Source organism: Actinia tenebrosa, unplaced genomic scaffold, assembly GCF_029948245.1.
Source record: "Actinia tenebrosa isolate PJP-AT-01 unplaced genomic scaffold, QUT_ActTen_1.0 PGA_scaffold2__45_contigs__length_23673736, whole genome shotgun sequence".
In the NCBI taxonomy this organism is placed as follows: Eukaryota; Metazoa; Cnidaria; class Anthozoa; order Actiniaria; family Actiniidae; genus Actinia; species Actinia tenebrosa.
In genome coordinates this window covers 3,030,309-3,052,998 of record NW_028292579.1, presented here as the reverse complement: position 1 = coordinate 3,052,998, position 22,690 = coordinate 3,030,309, and the positions used below count along the sequence as shown (strand labels likewise).

The following is a 22,690-nucleotide window of genomic DNA, read 5'->3' as shown; positions in this document are numbered from 1 at the left end:
TATAAATGAATCAATTAAGTTTAAAAACATACTACTATATCTAAAAAGTTAAATAGCCAACTAACAGACACTAGTAGAAATGGTTTGACATACCTTTTTAAGTTTTAATTCTGTCAAGCCTTCTTTGACAGCGTTCTTTAATGTCTATAAGAAAACAGTTTAATATTACCACGATATCGTGATGAACTTTATTCTATACGAACAATTGTTGTGTTTGTTTATCTCAATCAAGAAGTGAATTGATTCTCTTTCTCGATTGGTAGATTGGTTCTTTTGTCGTTCTTTTTTTTTTTACAATACGCCTTCGTATAAACTGATCGTCTTTTTCCCTTTCTCTCTCTCTCTTTCTTGTTTTATCAGTGTCTCTCTGTCATCTTAATTCTTATTAATTTTTTAATTTTTTTTCTTCGTCTACCATCGGTGCATGTTTGTCCATAACTACTTTTTTCAATAGATGTTTGACCATCCTATCTGTTTACAAGTGTCCTTATTCGTGCATGTCCGTCTTTTTGTGCCACCTCAATATCATTCATCGTTTAAACTCACACCTTACCTTAACTTTACTGATCAATCGTTTTTTGCTCAAATCTGAAATTATAATAAAAAAGCATTCAAAAATCTGACAGAGGCAGTTCAAATGATGCATTACTAAACTTTGACGTCAGATGCAACTCGGCGAACTTGTTAAAAAAGACTTACAATACTGCTCTTCGTTTTCCGGCTCCATGTCGATTGTTCAAATGAATCAATTTAGCGCTGCAACGTCATTTTATTCTATCATTAGAATTAATGACGTCAGTCGTGACGTATAATTAGCCGAGCTCGCGCTCATGAGCCCTCGTTGATTTGTTTGCTGAACCGCTGATACCACAGGGAGTCCAACTTAGATAAAAGTAAGAACCGTTAATAAAATCCAATAAATATAGACTTTATTTAACATTTATTTACTTTTGAGAGCAGAGTTTATCGACCTATAAAGGCAAAATGGAAAAATATGCAGTTCAAAGTGGCATTTTTAATATATTTGACATGGTTAAGCCACGATTTTTCCCGCCTTTGCACCGACTGTATTTGCTCGTGTAAAAAGTCGATCGGATTCAGCTATTTTTCTCGACTGCTTTGTCAAATACTAACCTGTAGTGTGTCCAATCTTTAGAAATTGAAATCTCCAATTTGTTCACCATGCATTCACCGAGATAGCTGTGAAGTTCTTCAAACTACAGGAGGTATTTCAAAACTATTAAAAAGATATCTAAAGCAAAAGGTCTGATCCCTGACGGCTTGTGCAACGACTCATAATAGTTGCATTAAACTTTAGTTTGAAAAATGTATTTCTTGTTTACCTCTATTTTGATTTTTTTTCAAGCCAACTACAGCAAATTAGCTTTGAAAGAAAGTATTTTTCACAACTCTCCTTTTTGTAGCTTATATCCACCAAACTCCACCAAGCGTGTCACTATAAATACTGCAGGTTTGAAAAAATATGTAAATGAGTTGCTTCCATATATGGTTGGAGCGTGACAATTGTCATGATTTTTTCCTTTAAGAATTCTATTGAAATAAAATGAAAATTAAAAAAAACTACTTTCGTCAATTTTTTCGGAAGATCAGTTTATATTGACTATTTATAATATAGCTTTTTCTCCCTTTTTTAACAGGGGAAGTACGCATCTTATGTTGTATGGGTTTCCTGTGGTAGTCTATCCACAGGCAGCCCAAAACAAGGTTCCTGTGTGGGAGTTATGATGAAGATACAACAATATAAAATGTTTCACCCAACAATTTGCTTCAAATCCTGCTGTAGTAGTTGCTTGTTAAGTGTTCTGGCGAGGTTTCAGCGCGATTTGGGGCCGTTTAGTGCTTTTTTTAAAATTACGCACTTTTCTCTCTAAATAATGGGAAGGCTGGCCACCCGATATCGAACACATCACGGTAGGCTCCCAAAAAAATCTCAATCCTTCCCCTTGGCCCGCAATAACAATTCAACATATCAAAGGAATTATAATCTATCGTTACATCTATTCAGAATGCCATTACGCCAAAAATATCCAGAGAAATTCTTGCTTGAAGTCGAATATTTGATTTCTCATACAGCGTGTGATCGATGCAAACGGCCGTTGAGAAGCGTGAACGGGTCATGTTACATGCTGCATTCTCATTGGCTGAATGTGATACCAAGGGATTTTCCTCGAGCTTGGATTCACGTTGGGCCAACATTTGAATGTTTTCCGCTTTCTTTTCTTATAGGATCTTTATTTTAAGGGTGCATGTTATCTCATAGCCTCCATGTTGATTGACTATACGCATTAAGCTTACCTTGTTAGATCAACCAACATGGCGGCTGTTTCATCGTTATTGATATCTAAATAGATTTTTCGGTCACGTGGTTGCACGCCAAAAAATAATAAATAAATAAATAAATAAATAAATAAAAAATAAAAAAAAGAATACGAAAAAAATAAAAAAATAGAAATGCTTCAAGATGTTTCAGGATTTACTTTGACAATATAAAAATGCATGCATAAGTCTGTTACAATACAAGAAGAAGACCGGAATTATGGGAGATACTTTTTATTGAAATAAGTATGTAAATTTATAGACATTTCATACAATAGTGCGAGTCCACGGGGGTCTGTCCATCCATGGCTGCAAACTGAGAACAAGAAGTAGGTCTAATATATTTTACTCTGTAGATTCCTATATTTTACCCTGTAGACTTTTCCCCCTGATCGTCACATCATCTTCTTTTAAACCTAAATCAAAGATTTTTCTATTAAAATCATAGTCACATAAGAAAAGAATACCAACTAAGAAATGAAAGTTGGACCAAGGTGAAACGTCGAACTTCACATGAACCGAACCTAATGACATCAAACAATACCACCTTGTTATCAATTGTTTCAATTAGGTTTGCCTCATGTTAAGTTCAATGTTGGGCCTGAGCTGAGACATTGAGAGTTCATAGACCTTCGAAAACAGCCTCCCCCACCTTTTTTAACCACCAGTGTATCCAGCACTTAAGTGATTCCAAAACAACTATGACAACTAACCCAATCATTTCTTACCTTTTTTTAGACTTAAATTTCCCTGGTTTTCCTTTAGGGTTTCTATTTTCTTGTGAGTTGTTAACTTTGGAACTTTTAACACTTTTCTTTGGTTGTGGAGCGGTAGCATCGCTAAAACACAAATAATGAACAATAACTCATAAAACAATTTGTATTGGATATGACTGGAATAAGATGTGGAAACCTTGAGGACTGTTAACAATTTATGGGAAGCTAAGTAGATTTTGAATGTAAAAGTAACATATATTTGAGAGCCCCCCCCCCCCCCCCCCTTATCCCCCACAGCCCTCCGTGGAAAGGCCCTTTTCGAATTCCAAATTACCGCTGTGTTTCTTGATTACAGACTCATTTACTCGGGCTCAGCCTCGATTTAGTAAAGAATATTCACGTGTTCCAGTCAAGGTCCGCCAAGTTTCAAAGTGTTTGTATTGTTGAAGTTGTGCATTCTTTACTTTACCCGTTGGTATTTGTGAATATTTAAACACTGATTCGAGGCTAATCCTGTGTAAATGAGTCTGTAATCAAGGAACACAGCGGTAATTTGGAACTTGAAAATGGTCTATTATCCTAACATGATTCTGCAGATAATGTGAATTTTGTTTTCAACGTACTAAACCAATAAGAAACGAGACAGCGAATAATGAATACATAATATACCCGAAATATAGTTTTCATGAAAACAAGTTCACAAAGAAGCTACAGCTATTTTAAGGGTGTACATCTCAACTCACCTCGTCCTAAACCGCCTGAGGGCTTTTTTGCTGGTATCTGTCAGTTCTTGATCAAATGACTTGGTTTTCTTGTTTTTAGTTTTTACTCCTGGATTTTTAGATTGACCTGAAAACACACAACATATCCCAATATGATTGTTTTGACCAAGGGCGCTAGGGCAAAAAACATGTTAATTTTTGGTTATTCTAGGGGATTTGGATTAACTTATGAACATGTTCATTTTTGGTTATTCTAGGGGATTTGGATTAACTTATTAACTTATTAACCGACGCGTACGCTTACGTAAGCGGTCACGAGGCAGGTATAGGATACAGTACTGAGTTCGTTACGTACGATTGAACCGTTGGTCACAGCAATATTTTTGGCGTATATAGACGGAAAAACTGAACAAATCAAGCCAGCACATAACAGAACAGATTAGTAACAGTTTAAGCAGTTTCTAGCGGCTAAAAACACCAATATAACGGAGTCTAACGGCTAAAAAACCACCAATTTTTGCCCTAGCGCCCTTTCATTTATCAGTAATTAGACTCAGTCTTTTGAATACTGCCTGATGACATTATTAAACTGATACCGACGTATACCAATAATTCAAGTTGTGGGGAAAAACAACAATGCAACTGTGCAAATGAAAATTTTATTTTACCTTGCCCAATCAGCATAGAGGATTTTCCGGCGCTTAACGAAGACGCGAGCGCGATTTCGGTTAACGAATCAATCGCTAGGTGATCGTAGGCCTTAAAAAACGTTTCTAATGAGTTGATTTAAGGTAGGGTACAATTCGGACAAAGAAGGATAAATAAAGTGTTTTTGTGTGATATTTGAATATTTAAAATGTTCGTTTTTATTCTTTAACGGGTTGGGTTATTACTCGAGAAGGATTCTATTTATCTTAACTATTCTTCTTCCACCTTGAGCATTTCCCGCGCTTACGTAAGACGTGCATGCGCTTTTAGTTGAGAAAACCATAGGTGATCATAATGATTCAAAGTGTTTTACAATCTTGGTTTAGTTCGGTTTCAGTGATATAAAAAAGAAGGTATTTTATGAGCGGTTTACCACAGGTAACCCGCTAATAACATTCTGGACAAACCTTGAGGGTCATCAGGAGGAAAGGCGTAAAGCTTTTTCTTTTTTCGGGCTCGCTTTGCTTCTCTTTTAATGAATTCCATTTCTTTGTGTCTTGATTTTTCTTCTTCCTACGGAATAAAAGTCCTCTAAGCTTAAAATACGTAAAAAATAAATAAATAAATAAAAACAAAATAAAAAAATACGGAATACTAAGCGAAAATATGTTATGTCACGAGCAAGCATTGTATAACTATTTTCTTCCATCCAAAAGATGATTAAGAAATGAGCTAACAATATCCTATGCTTTCGTAGCTCAGAAGCGGGGAAATATTCAGTGAAAGCTACAATTATCCATCTACCCTGCGAGCAGAGTCTCCTTTTAACTTCTCTTGCTCGCAGGGTATCATCCATCGCAATCGACACAAATTGAGAGATACAAGTAATCTTTTGCTTCAGTACTCACCGTCTTTTTAACGACTTCTCTGGTTTCTTTTTTCAGTCTTTTCTTTGGTTGATTCTTATCGTCATTTTTATCTAAAAATGAATAACAAATAATCAGTTGAACTTACTATATATGATTAGAGCATTGGGAGAATGTCAAAGTTCGCCTTAGATTCTGGAAAAAAGAATATAAATGAATGGTCTGAGAGCAGACTCATTAGTATATGTAATAGGACTCCATGCTGTCCAATTAAGAAATAATTGGATGAGGAAAATTCAGAGGACTGACAAAATTGGATGAGGGCGTAGGCCGAGTCCAATTTGGCAGTCAGAGGAATTTTTCTTGGCTAATTATTTCTTGATTGGGGAGCATGAAATCCCATTACCTATTAATTATATAGATGCCTAAGTAATCCCATATCAACAAGACCTGTCCAATTAAGAAAATAATTGGACAGTTACCTATATGGGATTAATGAGAAGCTGTATGATTATATATCTAAAAATATAAATGAATGAATAAAAATGAATGGATGGAAGGAAGGAAGGAAGGAAAGAGGGATGAATGGAAAGCGGGAGGGCGAGTAGGGTTGGATGGACGTACTCTTTTTTCTAGCTTTCTACTATAGCTTTGTTACAAACACGAGTTTCAAGGGGAGAAATAACAAATGCTTTAACCACTGCGCACAATAAGCTGCACAAAGTAATAAAAGTGAACTGTACTGATGGTCTTCACAGCCGTCATGTTGGATGCCTTTAACAAAAGATTCGTCAATAGTCTCTTTTGTTATATCATCCAACATGGCCGCCATGTTTTTGTTATTCATTCGAATTCTTTTGGGAATGATTGAAAACCAGCAATCGAATCGAAATATGGCGAAAAATTTGAATAACTATAATCATGCTCTGACTAGCCTCTCATACATCTGAAAAGGATTTATGTTTCCACGTGAACACGAGGATAGTCAGTCGCTAGTCAGTGCAGAACAATAGTTATTCAAATTGGTCGCCATATTTCAATTTGGTGTACAAGATTGTACCTTTTCGTTTTCCTGAACCATCCTGGAACCATACTCTCGCTGGTCGTGCAAATATTTCTTTCTCGTGGTCCAGCAGGTTCCTGGCTTTGTTCATCTCCATCTCTGACACACGCATCTAAACAACAAGATGGAAACGTAACAACATCAAAGGAGGACCTTATTTTCCTATATAAAAGCTCATCTAACTAGAATGTGTGAACACTAAATTTGGAGCGAGAGGAGGATTGGACTACTTCGACGATGCGTCGGCCATCTTGTAGCATAAGGCATTATGGGTCGTTGAGGGGGTCAAAATAAAACAAAAAATGCTGGAATGACGACCCCTCGATATTTGAGATGTTTCCTAAGTTGTGGAACTGTTCACTTGTTTTAATTCGTCTCTTGTCAAATTGTCTTGCTGTGAACCGTAAATGTCAACTCTAATCCATTTTTGTAACAAAGCTATGCATGTTTGACCCCCAGGACGACCAATAATGCCTTGTGATTCAAGATGGCCGCCGCATCGTGGAGGTACCTGTAGTCCATTGTCGACCCGTTGAAAAAACATGAAGTGAGAATCATGATAATAAATGGAAAAAATAACACGAAACAGCCTCTGGGATGATCAGCCAGGGCACGAAAAGCTTACATATCATCAAATTAGAATTTAGATGGCTAGGTTTTGCAGGGTGTGGAAAACTGGAGAACCCTTAGAAAATCCCTTGAATCAAGGGAGAGACCTCACGAACTCTTCTCTCATGTAATGAAGAGCCCGAGACCCCAGAGAAGAGATGTGAGTGTACTATCACTACGTCACCCTTCCTTCCTTCAATGGTGTCTAAAAGAATGGTATCTTGAATTACTGATAACGAATCAGTTCAAAACCACCACGAGTTGATCTTTATCTTTCTTGCATTTCATGTATAATAATCACCTCCTTTTCTTCTTCTTCCTGCTTTAAAATATCTTTAATGTCAGCTTCCAGCGCTTCCACTTTTGAGGCATATTTTTCTATTATCTCTGGGGGAACAATTCGACTTTTAACTTGTGTCCTCGAGTTTTTCACCACTTCCTTCAGAGATTTTCTTTCTTTTTCTCCAACAAGAGAAACAGACCTATAAGAAAACATTTACCAAAATTAAGCTTCATTAAAATAACGTTGCTGATGTTGTCTTCTTTGCTTTTTCTGTTGTTGCTGTTGTTGTCGTAAGAGTAAGAAACCCCGCATATTATGTGAGTAATGTTCATTACCTTCCACTCTTGCCTGCTCTAGCTGTCCTACCAACACGATGGACATATTGTTTAACATTGGTAGGCATAGTATAATTGATAACCTAGGAAAACAAGGAATCTAGTGTTATAATTGTACTATAATCTGTTATGTTATCTAAATCCACATATTGCCGTTCGGTGACTGACTTCGTTCAGTAATAAAACACGCAGGAAGTGGCGTAAACACGAAACAAGTATAAGGAGAAGGACGAGCTGTAGGCTAGTGCTTATGTCCCTTCATGAGCAGCTTACGACGCTTTTTAAGTGCTTTATTGCTGAAAGGCACAGGGAAAAAGCTGTTTTATGCGCTTTATTATATAGTTACTAATTTTTTTCGGTATTGAATTTATTTACGCAAAAAAAGTTGGTCGCAGGATCTAGCAGAATTTTGCACGCGGGGATGGCGTGAGCATGTGTGCTCCGTTCACTAATAAAACACTGTTTTCGACCAATCAGCGTGCGCGCTATCCTAACTATACATAATAAATGAGCATAATATACGAATTTATGGTATCTAATGATCATAACTGTATGTTTGCGAAATTTTTCCAATCACTATATCCCTCTTTGCTGGTTTTCATTTCAAGTGAAGTCCCCTAGCTTCATGACTTGCCAAGTTTTGTTAGATTTCGATTAGTTCACAACCAGATCTATTCACTTACATCGCTTATACAATATATCTTCGCTTATACAACTTTGTTTCACTGGCTAACTAAAATCTCTACAAATGCCATCCCCAAAGATTGTACTTTGGATGCATATACTGTACACCCAAATACTGTAGAATAAATTTTTTTTCTTACCGTTTTTACTCCAGTAATATCAAGTCCTCTAGCAGCAAGATCAGTCGCTATAAGGAAATCCACCTTGCCTTCCTTGAACTTGCGCAGAGCCTCCAGTCTCTAGTTTGTATCAAAAATACACCTTCATTATAGGCTTGCTAAATATACATGTATGACCCATTGAAAAATTGTGACGCTAATATAAAATTAAAAAGGATTGAAGTATTTCGATCTATGGAAAAATAATGTGATTTCTTTCGTATTGCCTTGTTACATGTAGCCTTGCATAGAATAAACATTAAAAGGGATGCAGTATATGAAAGAATTGGGTTTGCAGTACTAGTGCGTGAAGATTCCCAATAATAGGTGCAGTCAGCTTTTGTGAACTGACCCAAGACTAACTAATCTGATAAAATGTAAATATTTAAAGTGTGTGAAATGTTTGGTGTTCAATGTCAAACAAGGAACTTGTCCTTACCTGGAGTTGAGTTAGGTTGCCATGGAGTTCCTCAACATTAAGCCCCATTAAGCCCAGAATAATTCTCAGCTTGTGAGCCATCCATTTTGTTTGCAGGAAGACTAGACAATGGTCAGTGAATGTTCTGCAACACAATGCTGTAAACAAATGTTTATAGTACTCAATAGAGGCTTGCACCATCACGTGATGGCAACCATGACAACAGGAAAAACAACATTCTTTTTTCTGAAATATTTATTGCGTAAATCATTAATCATGGCTGCAATCACACAAAAAGTGCAAAGCCTCTATATTTAACAGCTGTAAAATAATTCCCCTCAGATGTATAAAATTCAGGTTTCCATTTTACAAGCTACAGTACATATTATTTTTTGACAAGAAAAGTTTTAAGTATGGACAATAAGTTTAGGCATTTTGTGAAGTCCATTTTGTGAATTCAAATTTACATATTTTTACAATAGCATAAAGATGTGTCGACTAATTTGCATACAGACTTAGAGCACGCCCAGACTTTACAGTCAACAACTGACTGCATACGAACTCTTATCTGTTAGTGGTAGGAACCTTACCTGTTACAATGGCCAGCCGATCTTCTTCTCTGTTGGGCCTGATCCTAATGAACTCTTGAGTAAGGTTGTAAGCAACGTCAGTGTTACTGTCAACAAACAGTCTGACTGGTTGGTTCAATGAGAGCGAAACCAACTCCTCCACCTTTAAGAAAGCAAAGAAGAAAAAGACATTAAAAACCAAAGGACACAAGAGGGTGGCACCCTATGGCTATAAGAAACCGGTTATCCTTTCACCATCATCACACATCTAACAGTAAAAATGCATTTCAAGATAAAAATGAATACATTTATTAAATAGCTTACCTCTTCTGTCATTGTAGCAGAGAAAAGCATAGTTTGTCTTCCCCTGTTACTCAGGCGAATAATCTCATCCATCTGGTCTTTGAAGTGTTCATCTAACATACGGTCCGCTTCGTCCAGCACAAGAATCTCAATGGCCTGTAGGTCAAAGCTTGGCGTGTTGTGAAGATGGTCTACCAGTCGGCCTGGGGTTGCAATGATTATGTCTGGTCTGTTGCGCAGCTCAGCCTCTTGGCTTTTCAAATCAAGTCCACCTGTTTAAAAAAAATTGGATAAAACTAAAAATGACTGCATGTTTCAGATAGAAATACATATTAATAGACTGATAAACATATAGTGTTATTATGTTATATTTTACTCACTATCTCGCCTCTGATTGGCAATAATTGCCAGCCAATCGTGATAGTGTGTGAGCTTAAGATTTTTAAATGTATTATCTGTACGATTTTATGCAGATAACTGGTACATTTATCATGTCAAGTTCACTCAAGGGGGGTAGGGAGCAACAGAGTAGAGTGTGTCTTATACATTACAGTGCAATGCCCAAAAGTATGACCATATTTAATTTATCCACATACTGTACTTCTGTGCACTGGCTTTTTGCTGTCAAAGGAGCGGGCATTTACACATCGTTATTTGGTAAAACCAGACACCCAGTTTATATCATACTACAAAAGCCTGTGCATAGAAGTAAGTACATTAAACATGGCCATACTTTGGCACATTGTGCTGCAACATTACTATAGTCTCTGGCTAGGGAGAATTGGCAATGACTCACCATATCGGGACTAAAAACATAGTTTTCCTCCATCAGAAGTTTATTATAAATTGAAATTGAATAGAAGACCAGTTTTGAATTCCAAATTACCGCTGTGTTCCTTGATTACAGACTCATTTGCACAGGGTTAGCCTCGTATCAGTTTTTAAATATTCACAAATACCAAGAGAAAAGTAAAGAATGCACAACTTCAACATACAAAAAGTTTTGAGTCTGTAATCACGAAACACAGCGGTAATTTGGAATTTGAAAGGGGTCTATTGTGAGGTTTTGGAACCATGTATTGTATTACATTATTAATCTCACTGGATCGGAGGTCCCTCAATGAAAATGACTAATTAGATAACAATGTTGATCATTACCTGCAGCTAGACAGATGTGGATGTTTGTATGTTTGGCTAGTTTGGATGAAACAGAATGGATCTGTGGAATGAAATGATATATACTAAATGAACAATTTAAAAAGTAATTCATCAAGTCAAACAGTAATATTAACAGACAGATAAATAGACAGACAGACACACACTGTACAGACAGACAACAATGTAATGAAAAGACATATAGTTTTAAGTGGGAAATAATTATGTGCAAGCTGAATGGAATTAAACAAAAAAATTTTAGTGTCAGTAATACCAATCGATATTTTTTGTATGGTGTAGCACTTGTCCAATTATGTCAAACCCCTAATAACTCAAGTTTGATTCCTGTAATGGACATTACATGTGAGTAGAGTTAATTGGTATCTCCCTTGATCTGATAGTTTTCTCCATTTCCTGACAATACATTAAACAGTAAATTTCAATTTCTATGCCCTGGCTTAGCTAATGTAGATCAGCCTTGAGGTTAATTTAAGGTTTAATGAAATTAATGGTCATTGGGCACAATGTCACAAATAAAATATTTCTTTCCTAAATTGCTTACACACCTGTATTGCTAGTTCTCTTGTGGGTGTGATAACAAGAACCCTTGTTACAGGGGTTTGCTGTGGACGATAGATCAGTCGCTCCAATATAGGTAACATAAATGCTGCAGTTTTACCTGGAGGAAAAAAGGATTCCATACTCATGTAAGGGGAATGACAAACAATAGAAATACATGCATGTGCTGTGTGCAATAATGGTACTGTATAAAAAAAAAATCGTCCTTTTTTCACGAGGGTAGCACTTAATAGCCAGTGGCTAACAAACCTGTGGCCCTCATTCCATGATCGAATTGGAATTTAGGAGTTGATTTTTGCGGAGGGAGGAAAACTGGAGAACCCGGAAAACCCTCGAAGCACAGAAGAGAACCAACAAACAACTCTACTCATATACAACACCGAACCCGGCAGGACTCGAACTCGGGTCGCATTGATGAGAGGCGAGCGCTCACACCGCTACGCCACCCGTGCTTCCCACTGTATACGTGGGGGCGTCATGGCTGGGGGCGTCATGACAAGGTAGTGTTATGACAGTAAACCTTATAAAGCACACATTCTCAGGAATCTCAGTCCTTCTGCCCATTCCCAAGTGCTGCACAACATGCCATTCGTCCTGATATTTTCAAAACGGTTGAATCAGGAAGTTTTTTTTTTGGTGTTTAATACATGAAACAGCCAAAAGCAAATTTGAATTTTGATAATAACCCTATATCAGATTAACTGGAAAATATATTTGTGGGTGAAAGAGCACTCACCTCTCATCAATGTGACGCCAGGTCAATTTGAAAACATCGTGTCATAGCAGTTTGCAAGTAGCTGGCAGCTAATGACTGCTACATGTATTTCAGTTTATCTATTATAATTGTATATGTATATATATATATTAAATTTTTAATACATGTAACAGCCAAAAGCGAATTTGAATTTTGATAATAAATTTTTAATACAGTGGAACCCCGCTCTAAGGACACCCGCTTAATAAGGACACCTCGTTATTAAGGACAGGTTTCAAAGTCCCAACGAAAGCTCCATACATTTTCTGTTAAATTATCCCGCTTTATAAGGACAGCCGTTAATAAGTACAAAGGACACATTTCTAGGACCTGAATGACAGTTCCCATGCATAATGAACCCCGCATTAAGGACACTTGAAATTTGAAGACGTCTTTACTGTATTTGTTTATTGATATAATGAGCTTAATACGGATTGTATTTTCAGTTTTTGCATATCAACGGACCACACACTGATCATTGCAGTAGAGTTTGCTATTACAGCATAATGAAATACCGCCGCAATACCACTGCACTGTTATGTCCCAGAACTCAACTACAAGTTAACAATTTTATCACTCATTGTTTCAATAATCATAATTATATCTGGCCACCTCACATGATTTAGTCTCGGTTTCAATGCCTTGGCCTTTTTACAGATTTCTTTAAATGAACTTATACAGCACAGTACAGTATAATACAGAAATGATGTAGTGCTTGTACCGTGATATGCAGTTTTGTTTCAGTTTAGGCTGTCATATTGAACATTGTATTTCAAGGTTTACAGCACAGTAAAAATAAATGGTTTAAAAATGTGTTTTCAGCTGTTTTTCTGACACCTCGGTTAATAGGGACTCCCTGTTAATAAGGACAGTTTTGTCAGTCCCAACAGTGTCCCTATTAACGGGGTTCCACTGTATTACACGTACCTGTTCCTGTAGCAGCACAGGCACACAAATCTTTACCCATCAAAGCCATAGGGATAGTAGATGCTTGAATTGGTGTTGGGTGGAGAAAACCAAGCTCAGTAACAGCCTACAGACAAACAACCAGTTAAAAGTGGATCAGACAGAATGTGTATATTTTGGTATGAAGGGCTAAAATGTCAGCAGCCACCAGACAATGTCGAGCCAGAACTGGAACTTGTCCAGTCAAATCTTTACCTTGCTGGTCATTTTGACCAGTGATGTTAAGCCGGAAATGGTGTATGGATAAACTAAACCAAAGTTAGCCAATGATCATGACCTGTGTGTGGCTGCCCTTTTTTAAGCGGTAGCTGGTATGCATGTGGCATGGGCTTTCATCTTGTTGGAGCTTGCTCTGTTGTGTTTGTCCCTTGCTGAGATTTTTTTGTTTATCATTATTGCTATTTATTAATTAGTTTTTCTTTTTTTGTTGTTGTTGTTTTTTCGATTATTGTTATTCAGTTTACTCAGTGAAAGTTTAATAAATAAATAAATAATAAATAAACAAAGAACCAGGTACGTATACCCATGCACAGTCTCTGCCAATGTTGCATGTGACTACTACTCTACATGTATGTGAAGTCTAAAGAGAATCTTTAAGTGAACCTCTGCAGCATTACATTATTGATGTTTTCAGGCAATGAAAATGCAACATTTCCATGACTGCACTTTTGGCCAGCATTGGGTATACAGTCAACTTTCATTACAGCAGGCACAATTGGGACCATATGCCACTACTACTGTACATTGTACTCTTCCAAGTAGACTAAGACAGTTGTGATTTTTTATCGCCTTTGTTGATTTGAAATATACTTGCAGTTAACATACTGTAACAGATGCTACTAAGGCGATTAAAAATCCCAACTGCCTCTGTCTACCAGGAAGAGTATTAAGTGTCTATTAATATAATAAGGAGCATCCACAATAGTGAGAGTCATTATTTCGTGCCAGGTATTTTGCTCCTATCCACAATAGCAAGGTGTCTGAAAGATGAGAGTTGACTGTAAATGGGTTTTTTGTAGGACATGATTTTCTTGAGTTTTCCCACATCAGTTAAAAACTATATCACCCCCAACAACAATGCATGTAACAATTGTATCATATGCTCAAGCCATAAAAGAATGAATCATTCTGACGAATTACCTTGAGTAGAGGCCTTGACAGGTTCATTGTTGTGAAACTCTGGTGTTGAACTTGTGGAGGTGGTTCTAAGAAAAAGCTGTTTTTTATCTTCAACTAAAATAAAAACAAGAGAGAGATAGATAAGCTATAAGCATTATAAATAACATAGATAGTGGGAAATGATACAGTATAGTTTCATTGATGCAGTCTGCAGCTGTACTGAACTGTATTTTACAGTTCTGTCATTCTAGTCTATAATCATGAACACTCGAGTTTGTCAACGATCAGATTACCAATAGGCATTAAAGTGCTTATGAAGTGAAAGTGAAGCATCTTTTTTTAAATTCTCTAATCAATCTTTAGCACTTCCTTAGTAAGTTTGTGCAGTTTGAAAGGAATTTGACCACGGGAACATATTTTTTTTGCGCTTTGAAATCCGGTAATATGGCTAAAATTGTGTGACAAGGGACTGGGTCGAGTGACGTCAAGGGGTTGACAAACGCGACCAGGGCACAAGTGACATATGTGAAAATACTTGAAAACACTAGCAAGTTGGGTTTGTTGCTGTTTGGTTTGATCCGGTTCCAACGCTTGCAATGTCTGATACTGATGATTCTGCTTCATCACGAGCCAGTGGGGAATCGGAGGTGGAAAGTGAAGCCGAAAACTTTGTTGATAATATATTTCAACCGTACCAACACGAACCTCTGGCGTCCCAAGATGAGTACGAAAATGACGAAAACGATGAACACGACGAAGATGGGATTCCTTATGCTACGTTAGAAGCCAGAGTTGAGAACAGAGATCCAGTAAGCAATTGGTAGGTTTTATAGTCACGTTTTGGTTTAATGTTAGTATGCATGTAAACATTGCTTTTTATAATTTGAAAATCAAGTTCGATTCATTCATTCATTCATCGTTGCGTCGTCTGCATTCGAAGACGCAAAGATCACACCTAACGTTTTCTTGCCTTTCTTAGTTTAATAAAACTTTAAACTTTCTGAATCACAATTTATTTTCACGCAAGATTAGTAATATTTAATTGTATGTTATCGGTTGTAACTTAGATTTTGATTGTAAATAATCGCGAGACAGGTTATCAGCTGTCAATGCAGATTGTCGCACCATACTTTGCTATGCATGCAGCTGTATCAAAACTATAAACTTACTCGAGTGTCTTGTTTTCAATTGACTTGGATTGTCTTTTGTAGGTGCAAATGTGGACATTGCAATGTGGAAAATGTTCTCGTTTCGCGAGAATTTCGATGCTGCCACAAAGTAAGGCCAGCAATTGGTCTCATGTTATTTGACGCGTCGATCGAGCGTCATTCGTGTATCACGCAGCATGAAGACTTTGCTTCACTTGTGAACAGGACTGTACTGAAACAGGCTGGCCCTTTATTTCGAGAAAAAAATGGCAGAATGTATCGACGTAAAGGAAATCAATCAGAAAACGAGTAAGACAAAAAGTTTATAATTATAACTTTTTTATTCTTGTGCATGACATATCATGGGGAATGTCTTTTCATATGGAAGTCAGTGACAAATGAACTGCAATGTGCTGTGTTTACATAAATCCTTTACACTAAAAATTGTTTGACTTCAGGAGTGGAAAATAAATCTTCTTTCATCAAATAGTAATGATAATATTCCACAATGGTCAGGTTTCTTACAATCCCATATGAATCAATATGTTTATTTCACATTGTAGATACCTCAGAGCAGTGGCATACAGGTGGCTGATACGATGGTTGTGTGGCCACCTTGGATGGGACAACAGCAGACCATTGTCAGCATGTTTGTATCATTATATTAGGACAACATTTCCAAGCACCAACTGCCATGGATATGCAGGATCACGAGAAAGGAGTGACTAGTAATATGCCTCAAGAAGCTGTTAGATTGTTCGTGTTTGCTATAAGACTCATAACTTTCAAAGCCAACGAGATACAAGGTTTACAAACCATAACTACAAAAAATGTCACAGCACTATGGTGTAAAATAGCAAATGTAACCATGTGACATTGTCTTTGACAACATACATGGAGTTTCCTAGAAAAATTTATTAATTACTTATTATTATTATGTATTGCTTGCTATTTATTATCATTAAAAAAATATCATAAATTAGATGCAGTGACCGGTGTTTCATTAGTACTTGTGGCTATAGGACATCTGGAGCGTGAGTGACCTTTCATTGGCTGAGAACATTTCTTGCATGTTCTAGTCTTTCTGTTGGGGTTAGAACTAGAAGGGACTGTGGCATGTTCACTTTCTAGAACTTGTTGTTCTTGGGCTGCAAACAAACAAAAATTACAAAAATGGTAAAGTAAATGTATTTCGGCAAAAAATTACTCACTGATTGCATTTGAAAGGGAGCCTTTTATTGGGGGCCAATCGCTTTTTCATTTTCAATCATTCCTTGTGTTGATTGGATTACTTCAAGTTTATCTGAAAAAAAATGTAGGCAGTATTATGTAGCTTACTCATGACTAACCTGAAGGAAAAAGTTCAATCCTTAATGCTTTACGTTGATGGTGTACATGGATTGCTGCTTCTCTTCCTACTCTATCAGCAAAGGACTCAGTAAGGGTTTCTGGTGCTTGCGGCTGGTATTTTCTGAGCATTTCCATTCGCTTTTCAGATTCCAAGGAGAAAAGAAGTTCTCTAATTTCATCAACATATACTGTAAAATAAAAAATAAAATAAAATAATCTACAATAGCTCAATGGGTAGCATCATTATAGTAGCTTTCTTACCATATGTAGGAGGGATTCCAACTTCACGTACAATCTCTTCACCAAGCTTAAACTTTGGGTACACAACTCTGACATATGGTCTGCCATCTTTTGTTGTCTTGGTTGTTCGCTGGAGGTTTTCATTAAAATGAAGACTAGCCAAAATTGTTCTACAAAGATGATAGTAAAATGACAGTAATAAGAATATATAGTGACAATAATATTTATATCATTATTATCATTAGCAACCAATTCATTTCCACTTATTTGGCCCTGAAAAAACATTGGACCTAACTAGTCAGAAAAGATTTACTTTACTTTTTTACAACCATCACTTGGCTGTATAGTGTGCCCTTCAGTATGTAATAAAATATTATCATTGGTTTCATAAAATACCTGCAATATGTCCCAAGCCAGGAAAAACAAATCATTTTAGGATGCCAGTAATTTAGAGTAGAATGGAACCCCTCTAGGCAGCTTGTTTGGGCCTCAGGTGACATTTTTTTGACATCAGCTAGAACTTGTTTTTTCATGAGAATACTCTCCAGCTTGTCATAGGCCTTTGAACCTGTCAGAAGAAATACATGTTTTGCAATCAGGCAAAAGGTTTACACAATCCCTGCTAAAAAGAACAAATTACAATTCATGAAAAATATAAGTGCATAAGCAAACAAAATTTCTTTGACACTAACATCACTACCAGGTTCACATATTAAAAAGAACCAGGTATGGGGCGTATAAAAAAATCCAATATTGTTTTGGGTCCAATTTTGTACTTCGTTTATGCAGATACTTTTCTTCAAATGCACTAGATAATGGTGTCAGTGACACGAAAACTCTGTTCATGTCTTACCAACTTTCAGCCATTTCCTTGGTTGCAATGTTTCATGTGCACACTTTGTAAATAATTTAGATGGATGATCAGTGTGTCTGTTGCTCACATGCCTCATAAAGGATTCCCACTTGGCAAGAATTAACTCCTGGAAGTTGAGTTTGGTAGTCGTAGCACACCAGTACAAATGGTTTCTTACTGCTTTCATCCAATATTTTATACTCTCAAAGTCATGTTCTTTGCTGGCTTTGAGCATTTTCTTTGTTAGGGATCGAGCAATATGCCAAATGTCATAATAGTGTTGAGTACTTGGCTGACATTCCCTGATCCACTTTGCAATACCTCGATGTCGATCAGATATGAAATTTGTAATGGTAAGTCCAAGGCCATCCATGAAAGCAAAGCATCTCTTAGCTCCCTCCAACTCCATAGCTTGGCTGCTGCCAACTTCATTTGACTAGTATAATAAGAAGTTAGCAATTTTGTCAGATTAACTACTTTACATTTTATATAAAATATACTACATATTTTATAAATGAAGAAAAAGCTTTCTACCATTCAGAAAAAATTTCAAATATTTCCATCTGTAAAATATTTGAGACTTCAAAACTCTGACGCTTGAGATAATCTAAATGTAATCAGCATTTCTCATTTGCATTTTTAGCCAACAGCACTAATGATATTTTAATAATGTCAAGTGACAACAAAGAATATAGCTTCAAAATTCAATAACATGCATAAAAGTACTTACCTGTAACAGCTGGAAATGAACTACTTCGGAAATACTACAGTTGAACATTGTATATATCCCAAACTTTGCAGAATGGCCCATGGAGTCAAATCTTCCATCACCACTCCAAAAGTTGTCCTTCACATTTTTCACTTGATTGACAATTCCCGTTGTTTGATTTTCCCAGTGTTTAAGAATTGTTGGGAATAGTAGGTTCTTCTGATGCGCAAAATATGTCCTAATAGAATACGCAGTAAGACCAAAATGTCTCAGCACCAGTAGAACCCTACTGACAGAAGCACCAGCCATAAGGATGGAAAAACTCAGCAATACATTTCCCATAGGATATTTTCCTAATGAGCATGTTGGCTGACTGTCCCACTGAAAGGACCCTTTACACTCACTGCAACCTTGCTTCACTGTTACCATTGTTCCATTTGTTCTCATTTCTACAGAAGGTTTCCCACCTCGACACTTGAAGCAAAACATAGAGAACAACTTCAAAAGCATACAGTGGAAGACTATAAACTTTGGCTCATTTTGGCTTTTGGTGTTGGGTTCAACTCTGAAAGATATCAAAAATAATAAAATATTATTAATAATATAATATTACTAGCATTATAGGAAGCTTAATATAATATTGTCATGCCCACTCTTTATCATTATTATGATCATCACAGAACTTACTCAATTGATTGTGTGGTTGTCTTGTGGCTTTCTTCCTCTAAATTATTGATATCTTCTTCCATAGCAGCCCAGTCAACATCTTCTGTGTCCATAGGTTCAATTTCGCTCTCGGCATCGTCTAGATCTTCTAGTTCTTGTCGCAGGTGCTCGCCATCACTTTCCTTTCCTTCGTCTATTTCATTCGTGTCACCCTCTCCCTCAACATCGAACCGTGGGTTCTCTCTCATCTGTAAAAGCCCAAATAAGCCAAAATCAATTTTCTATTATTTTAATCACCTTTATCAATAAGAAAGGGGCAGTAAACTTTAATGGAGAATATTGAACGAATAAATAGATCGCCCATAGAAGCCTTTCTCACCGTTATAATTTCTGTTTGTAGACGAGAGATTTTCCCCCGAAGTCGACTGTTCTCCTTTTGAACTCTGTGTAATTTCTTTTTCGTCTCAATACACTTTCCACATGACTCTCGAGGGTTAGGGTCAACATTAACGGTAGCTGTCTGAGGTAAGTAGGAAGAAGTACAAGTGGTAGGGGTTACAAAATTTGACGTATCATCATCTGTGTTCACAATGGCGGCTTCGGAATCAGTTTCGAGATCGACCTCCGGCGATTGAGCAGGCGGTTGATGGGCATTTCGAAGAACCTAGCATTGGAAGAAAAAAATGGATATGGTAAGAAAAAAGCTTTCGACAAATAAGTCATCAATAATTTTTTAAGTCTTTTTATTTTAGTAAAACCAAAACACCGAAACGCAGTGTTCATAGTTCATAACAACGAGCTTTCATATGGTCGACTTACTTGTCTTCGTTCTCGAGGCGTTTGTAACTTTGTTGTTTGAGGAGCAACAGAATCCACGGTTGGTATTGCATCCTTCTCCAGCCTTTTCAATGTTGGTATATCCGATTTTGCTTCGACTGAAATGTCTAAGCGTCTCACATAACAAGTAGGCTCAAAGTGAGCAGAGCACAAAGCAGACGTCGATGTTGGGTAGAACTTGGGCCTATGTTTACGAACAAATCTCACCCACTTCGCTTTTTGAGATTCACTAACAGGAAAACGATGCATCGAGATACCTGGTGTGTAAGTTGTATTGGTACAACTGACACTGCCAGGGCCTCCAGCCACACAATATTTACCTCCACGACGAACCAGTTTCGTAGTGTCGTCCGCCATGTTTAGTATAGTTAGTAGAGACATCAAACCCCTTGACGTCACGCATACTAATTAGGCCGCGCGAAATTTGTCGCACAATTTTAGCCATATTACCGGATTTCAAAGCGCAAAAAAAACATGTTCCTTTGGTCAAATTCCTTTCAAACTGCACAGAATTACTAAGGAAGTGCTAAAGATTAATTATATGATTTAAAAAGGGGGGCTCATTTTCGCTTCATAAGCACTTTAAAGACTTTACAGTACATATATTGAAAGTCTAACTGTATTCAAGGAGATGAAATGATGAAAGAGAAAGAAAGAATAAAAGTATATTTACACCAATGAAAAATAAAATAAAATAAACTTGAGTGTTGATGGTTGGAGTAGAATGAAAGTAATTAAAAGTACTGTAAACGTAACTCTGTACTTTTACAAAAACCATTTTACAGTAATTGTTGCAGCATTTTAAACCAATGTGCATATTGCAAGAAAGTGGTGTGGAACCATTTTTTCCAATCCTATGATAACAGCTCCTACAATTTAATTCATAGTATAAAGGTCTACTATGTATTTTGATGAGCATGTGAAGTGGAAGTACAAATGGACTGCTCAAATACTCAGGATTACCTTATCTTCAAGCTCATCTTCATCTTCTGAGCTGTCCTGCAAGTCTTCTGTGCTTGATTTGGCTATAAAATTAAAGCATATTATGGTTATTTACTTCAAATAAGCAAATTTTACAGAACATTATTTTTTTCTATTATGATACAGTGAGACTCCAAAAATCAAAAAGCAATTTTCACATGAACAGTGGAATGACATGAGAAAATGAGAATGGCAATAGTAATGGCAAAGCACTGCACAGCCATACCATTTTACAGTTGTAACAGAACTTTGCTCACATCCCAAAAAGTCAAGGGATACAGTGTTGTTGTATCAACTACCAGAGCTTGTACAGTACTTACTGCCTTCTGTTGCCTTTGATTGAGTGACTTCCTCCTCTTCCTCTTGTTCAGTGTTTTCCTCCTCCCTACTTTTTGCTTTCTGCTTCTGGAGAAAGATATAAAACAATGCTACTTTAACTTGTTCGTGATTGGTCAAAAATAAACATTCTTCAAATATTTCTAGGTCTCCGAAGTTTTTTGATTTGCACTGTAAAAGCTGCACATGGAAATATAAAAACTAATATTTTTTTGTTATTTTTTGTTTAGCTGGTTTGCTACAGATAAACTTGAATATTGACCTCATACTGTGCATACCTTTTTAGATTCTCTTTTCTTGGATATCTTGTCTTGCAGTGAAGTGGTTGGGGTTGCCTGAAGTGATAAAAATGGGTTTCAAAATTCAAGTATTTATATAAAGATAAAGATAACTTTCTCTTGCAGCTTCAAAAATATCAAACTCAGTATCCTACATGGAAGGGGAATGCATTTTCAATCGAATATTTACCAATTCATCTTTCTTTTTGGCAACTTTAATTGCCATGTCCAGATTCCATGACTGATCTTCCAAATCGTTCGGGTCTGTAAACGAGAACCCTTTCTCAAACAACGACTTATCTTTAATCTTTTTACTTTTCTTCTTCTTTGGCTGTTAGGCAAAACAAATCCAACAAAATTAAACTTTAGAACAAAATAATTGCGAAAAATACAGGCAGATATAAAATGAAGGATCAGTGTTCTTACTAGTTCTTCTTCCTCGCTGTCGTTGTCTTCGTCTAAAGGTTCTATTTCTTCATCTGAGTCGATGGTTCCAACAAACGGCAAAGAAGCCGCCATCTTGGAATCAAAACACACGTGGATTAGAGAACCAACTGCCCATGCGCAATTAAGATACAGGAAACCCAGATTTTTAAATATTTTAAACATATTTTATCACAGGTAGCCCAAGCTTGGTTTCTGTGGTGTCCTGTTATAAGGAAATGTAAGCAGGACACCACAGAAACCAAGCTTGGGCTACCTGTGATTTTATGATGTGCCAATCTTTATCATGAGTACTAATATGGACTGCCGAACTGAGCTCAGGATTCCTGGGTTTTTTCCCTAGCATCAGCATTTCCAAGAACTGATCTATTTTCGTTTTCGGCTTTTCCTAGTAGGCGTCCTTTGAAAACTCCACAGGAAGCCCGCAAGTTGTTGACCACCAGAGCGGCCTCGTTCATCTATCTTCACTAATTTGAACCATCTTAACTCCACGACTCATTTAGTAAAGCGTAAAGCACAATTAGTAAATCTATAGAAGCGGCAAATATATCATATTTTTTCGTT

The 22,690-nt window shown here is 36.8% G+C and overlaps 3 protein-coding genes across 3 annotated transcripts; 1 reads left to right on the top strand and 2 right to left on the bottom strand.

Moving 5' to 3' along the window:
* Positions 1–2,555: 2,555 nt before the first annotated feature.
* On the bottom strand, positions 2,556–22,249 carry LOC116286851 (putative ATP-dependent RNA helicase DDX27). Its single transcript, XM_089034375.1, has 21 exons — positions 22,109–22,249; positions 21,873–22,013; positions 21,683–21,739; positions 21,389–21,473; positions 21,051–21,112; positions 14,306–14,398; positions 13,127–13,232; positions 11,433–11,545; positions 10,870–10,930; positions 9,733–9,983; positions 9,430–9,571; positions 8,861–8,997; positions 8,404–8,502; positions 7,580–7,662; positions 7,263–7,443; positions 6,350–6,464; positions 5,332–5,402; positions 4,891–4,996; positions 3,797–3,902; positions 3,066–3,176; positions 2,556–2,753 (listed from the first exon to the last, which is right to left on the bottom strand). Exons 1-21 carry the CDS (start codon positions 22,199–22,201, stop codon positions 2,738–2,740), a joined length of 2,229 nt encoding a protein of 742 aa, XP_088890501.1. The 5' UTR covers positions 22,202–22,249; the 3' UTR covers positions 2,556–2,737.
* On the top strand, positions 14,758–16,414 carry LOC148909012 (uncharacterized). Its single transcript, XM_089034381.1, has 3 exons — positions 14,758–15,104; positions 15,496–15,741; positions 15,996–16,414. The coding sequence occupies exons 1-3, from the start codon at positions 14,881–14,883 to the stop codon at positions 16,159–16,161; spliced, it is 636 nt and encodes a 211-aa protein (XP_088890507.1). The 5' UTR covers positions 14,758–14,880; the 3' UTR covers positions 16,162–16,414.
* LOC116286909 (uncharacterized) lies at positions 15,755–20,654 on the bottom strand. Its single transcript, XM_031693502.2, has 9 exons — positions 20,070–20,654; positions 19,630–19,914; positions 19,272–19,498; positions 18,606–19,149; positions 17,876–18,311; positions 17,419–17,590; positions 17,044–17,192; positions 16,782–16,970; positions 15,755–16,580 (listed from the first exon to the last, which is right to left on the bottom strand). The coding sequence occupies exons 1-9, from the start codon at positions 20,466–20,468 to the stop codon at positions 16,405–16,407; spliced, it is 2,577 nt and encodes an 858-aa protein (XP_031549362.2). The 5' UTR covers positions 20,469–20,654; the 3' UTR covers positions 15,755–16,404.
* Positions 22,250–22,690: the final 441 nt, after the last annotated feature.

Bases quoted from the DNA above. Each gene is read 5' to 3' on its own strand.
- LOC116286909 (XM_031693502.2), bottom strand. From the start codon at position 20,468: ATGTCTCTACTAACTATACTAAACATGGCGGACGACACTACGAAACTG. The intron at 19,915-20,069 runs GTAAGTCGACCA...TTCCAATGCTAG, and splicing joins CGCCTCGAGAACGAAGACAA to GTTCTTCGAAATGCCCATCA. The intron at 19,499-19,629 runs GTGAGAAAGGCT...GGGCTTTTACAG, and splicing joins TACAAACAGAAATTATAACG to ATGAGAGAGAACCCACGGTT.
- LOC116286851 (XM_089034375.1), bottom strand. From the start codon at position 22,201: ATGGCGGCTTCTTTGCCGTTTGTTGGAACCATCGACTCAGATGAAGAA. The intron at 21,474-21,682 runs GTATGCACAGTA...ATCTTTCTCCAG, and splicing joins AGAAAAGAGAATCTAAAAAG to AAGCAGAAAGCAAAAAGTAG. The intron at 3,177-3,796 runs GTGAGTTGAGAT...TTTGTGTTTTAG, and splicing joins CTCAGGCGGTTTAGGACGAG to CGATGCTACCGCTCCACAAC.
- LOC148909012 (XM_089034381.1), top strand. From the start codon at position 14,881: ATGTCTGATACTGATGATTCTGCTTCATCACGAGCCAGTGGGGAATCG. The intron at 15,105-15,495 runs GTAGGTTTTATA...TGTCTTTTGTAG, and splicing joins AGAGATCCAGTAAGCAATTG to GTGCAAATGTGGACATTGCA. The intron at 15,742-15,995 runs GTAAGACAAAAA...TTCACATTGTAG, and splicing joins GGAAATCAATCAGAAAACGA to ATACCTCAGAGCAGTGGCAT.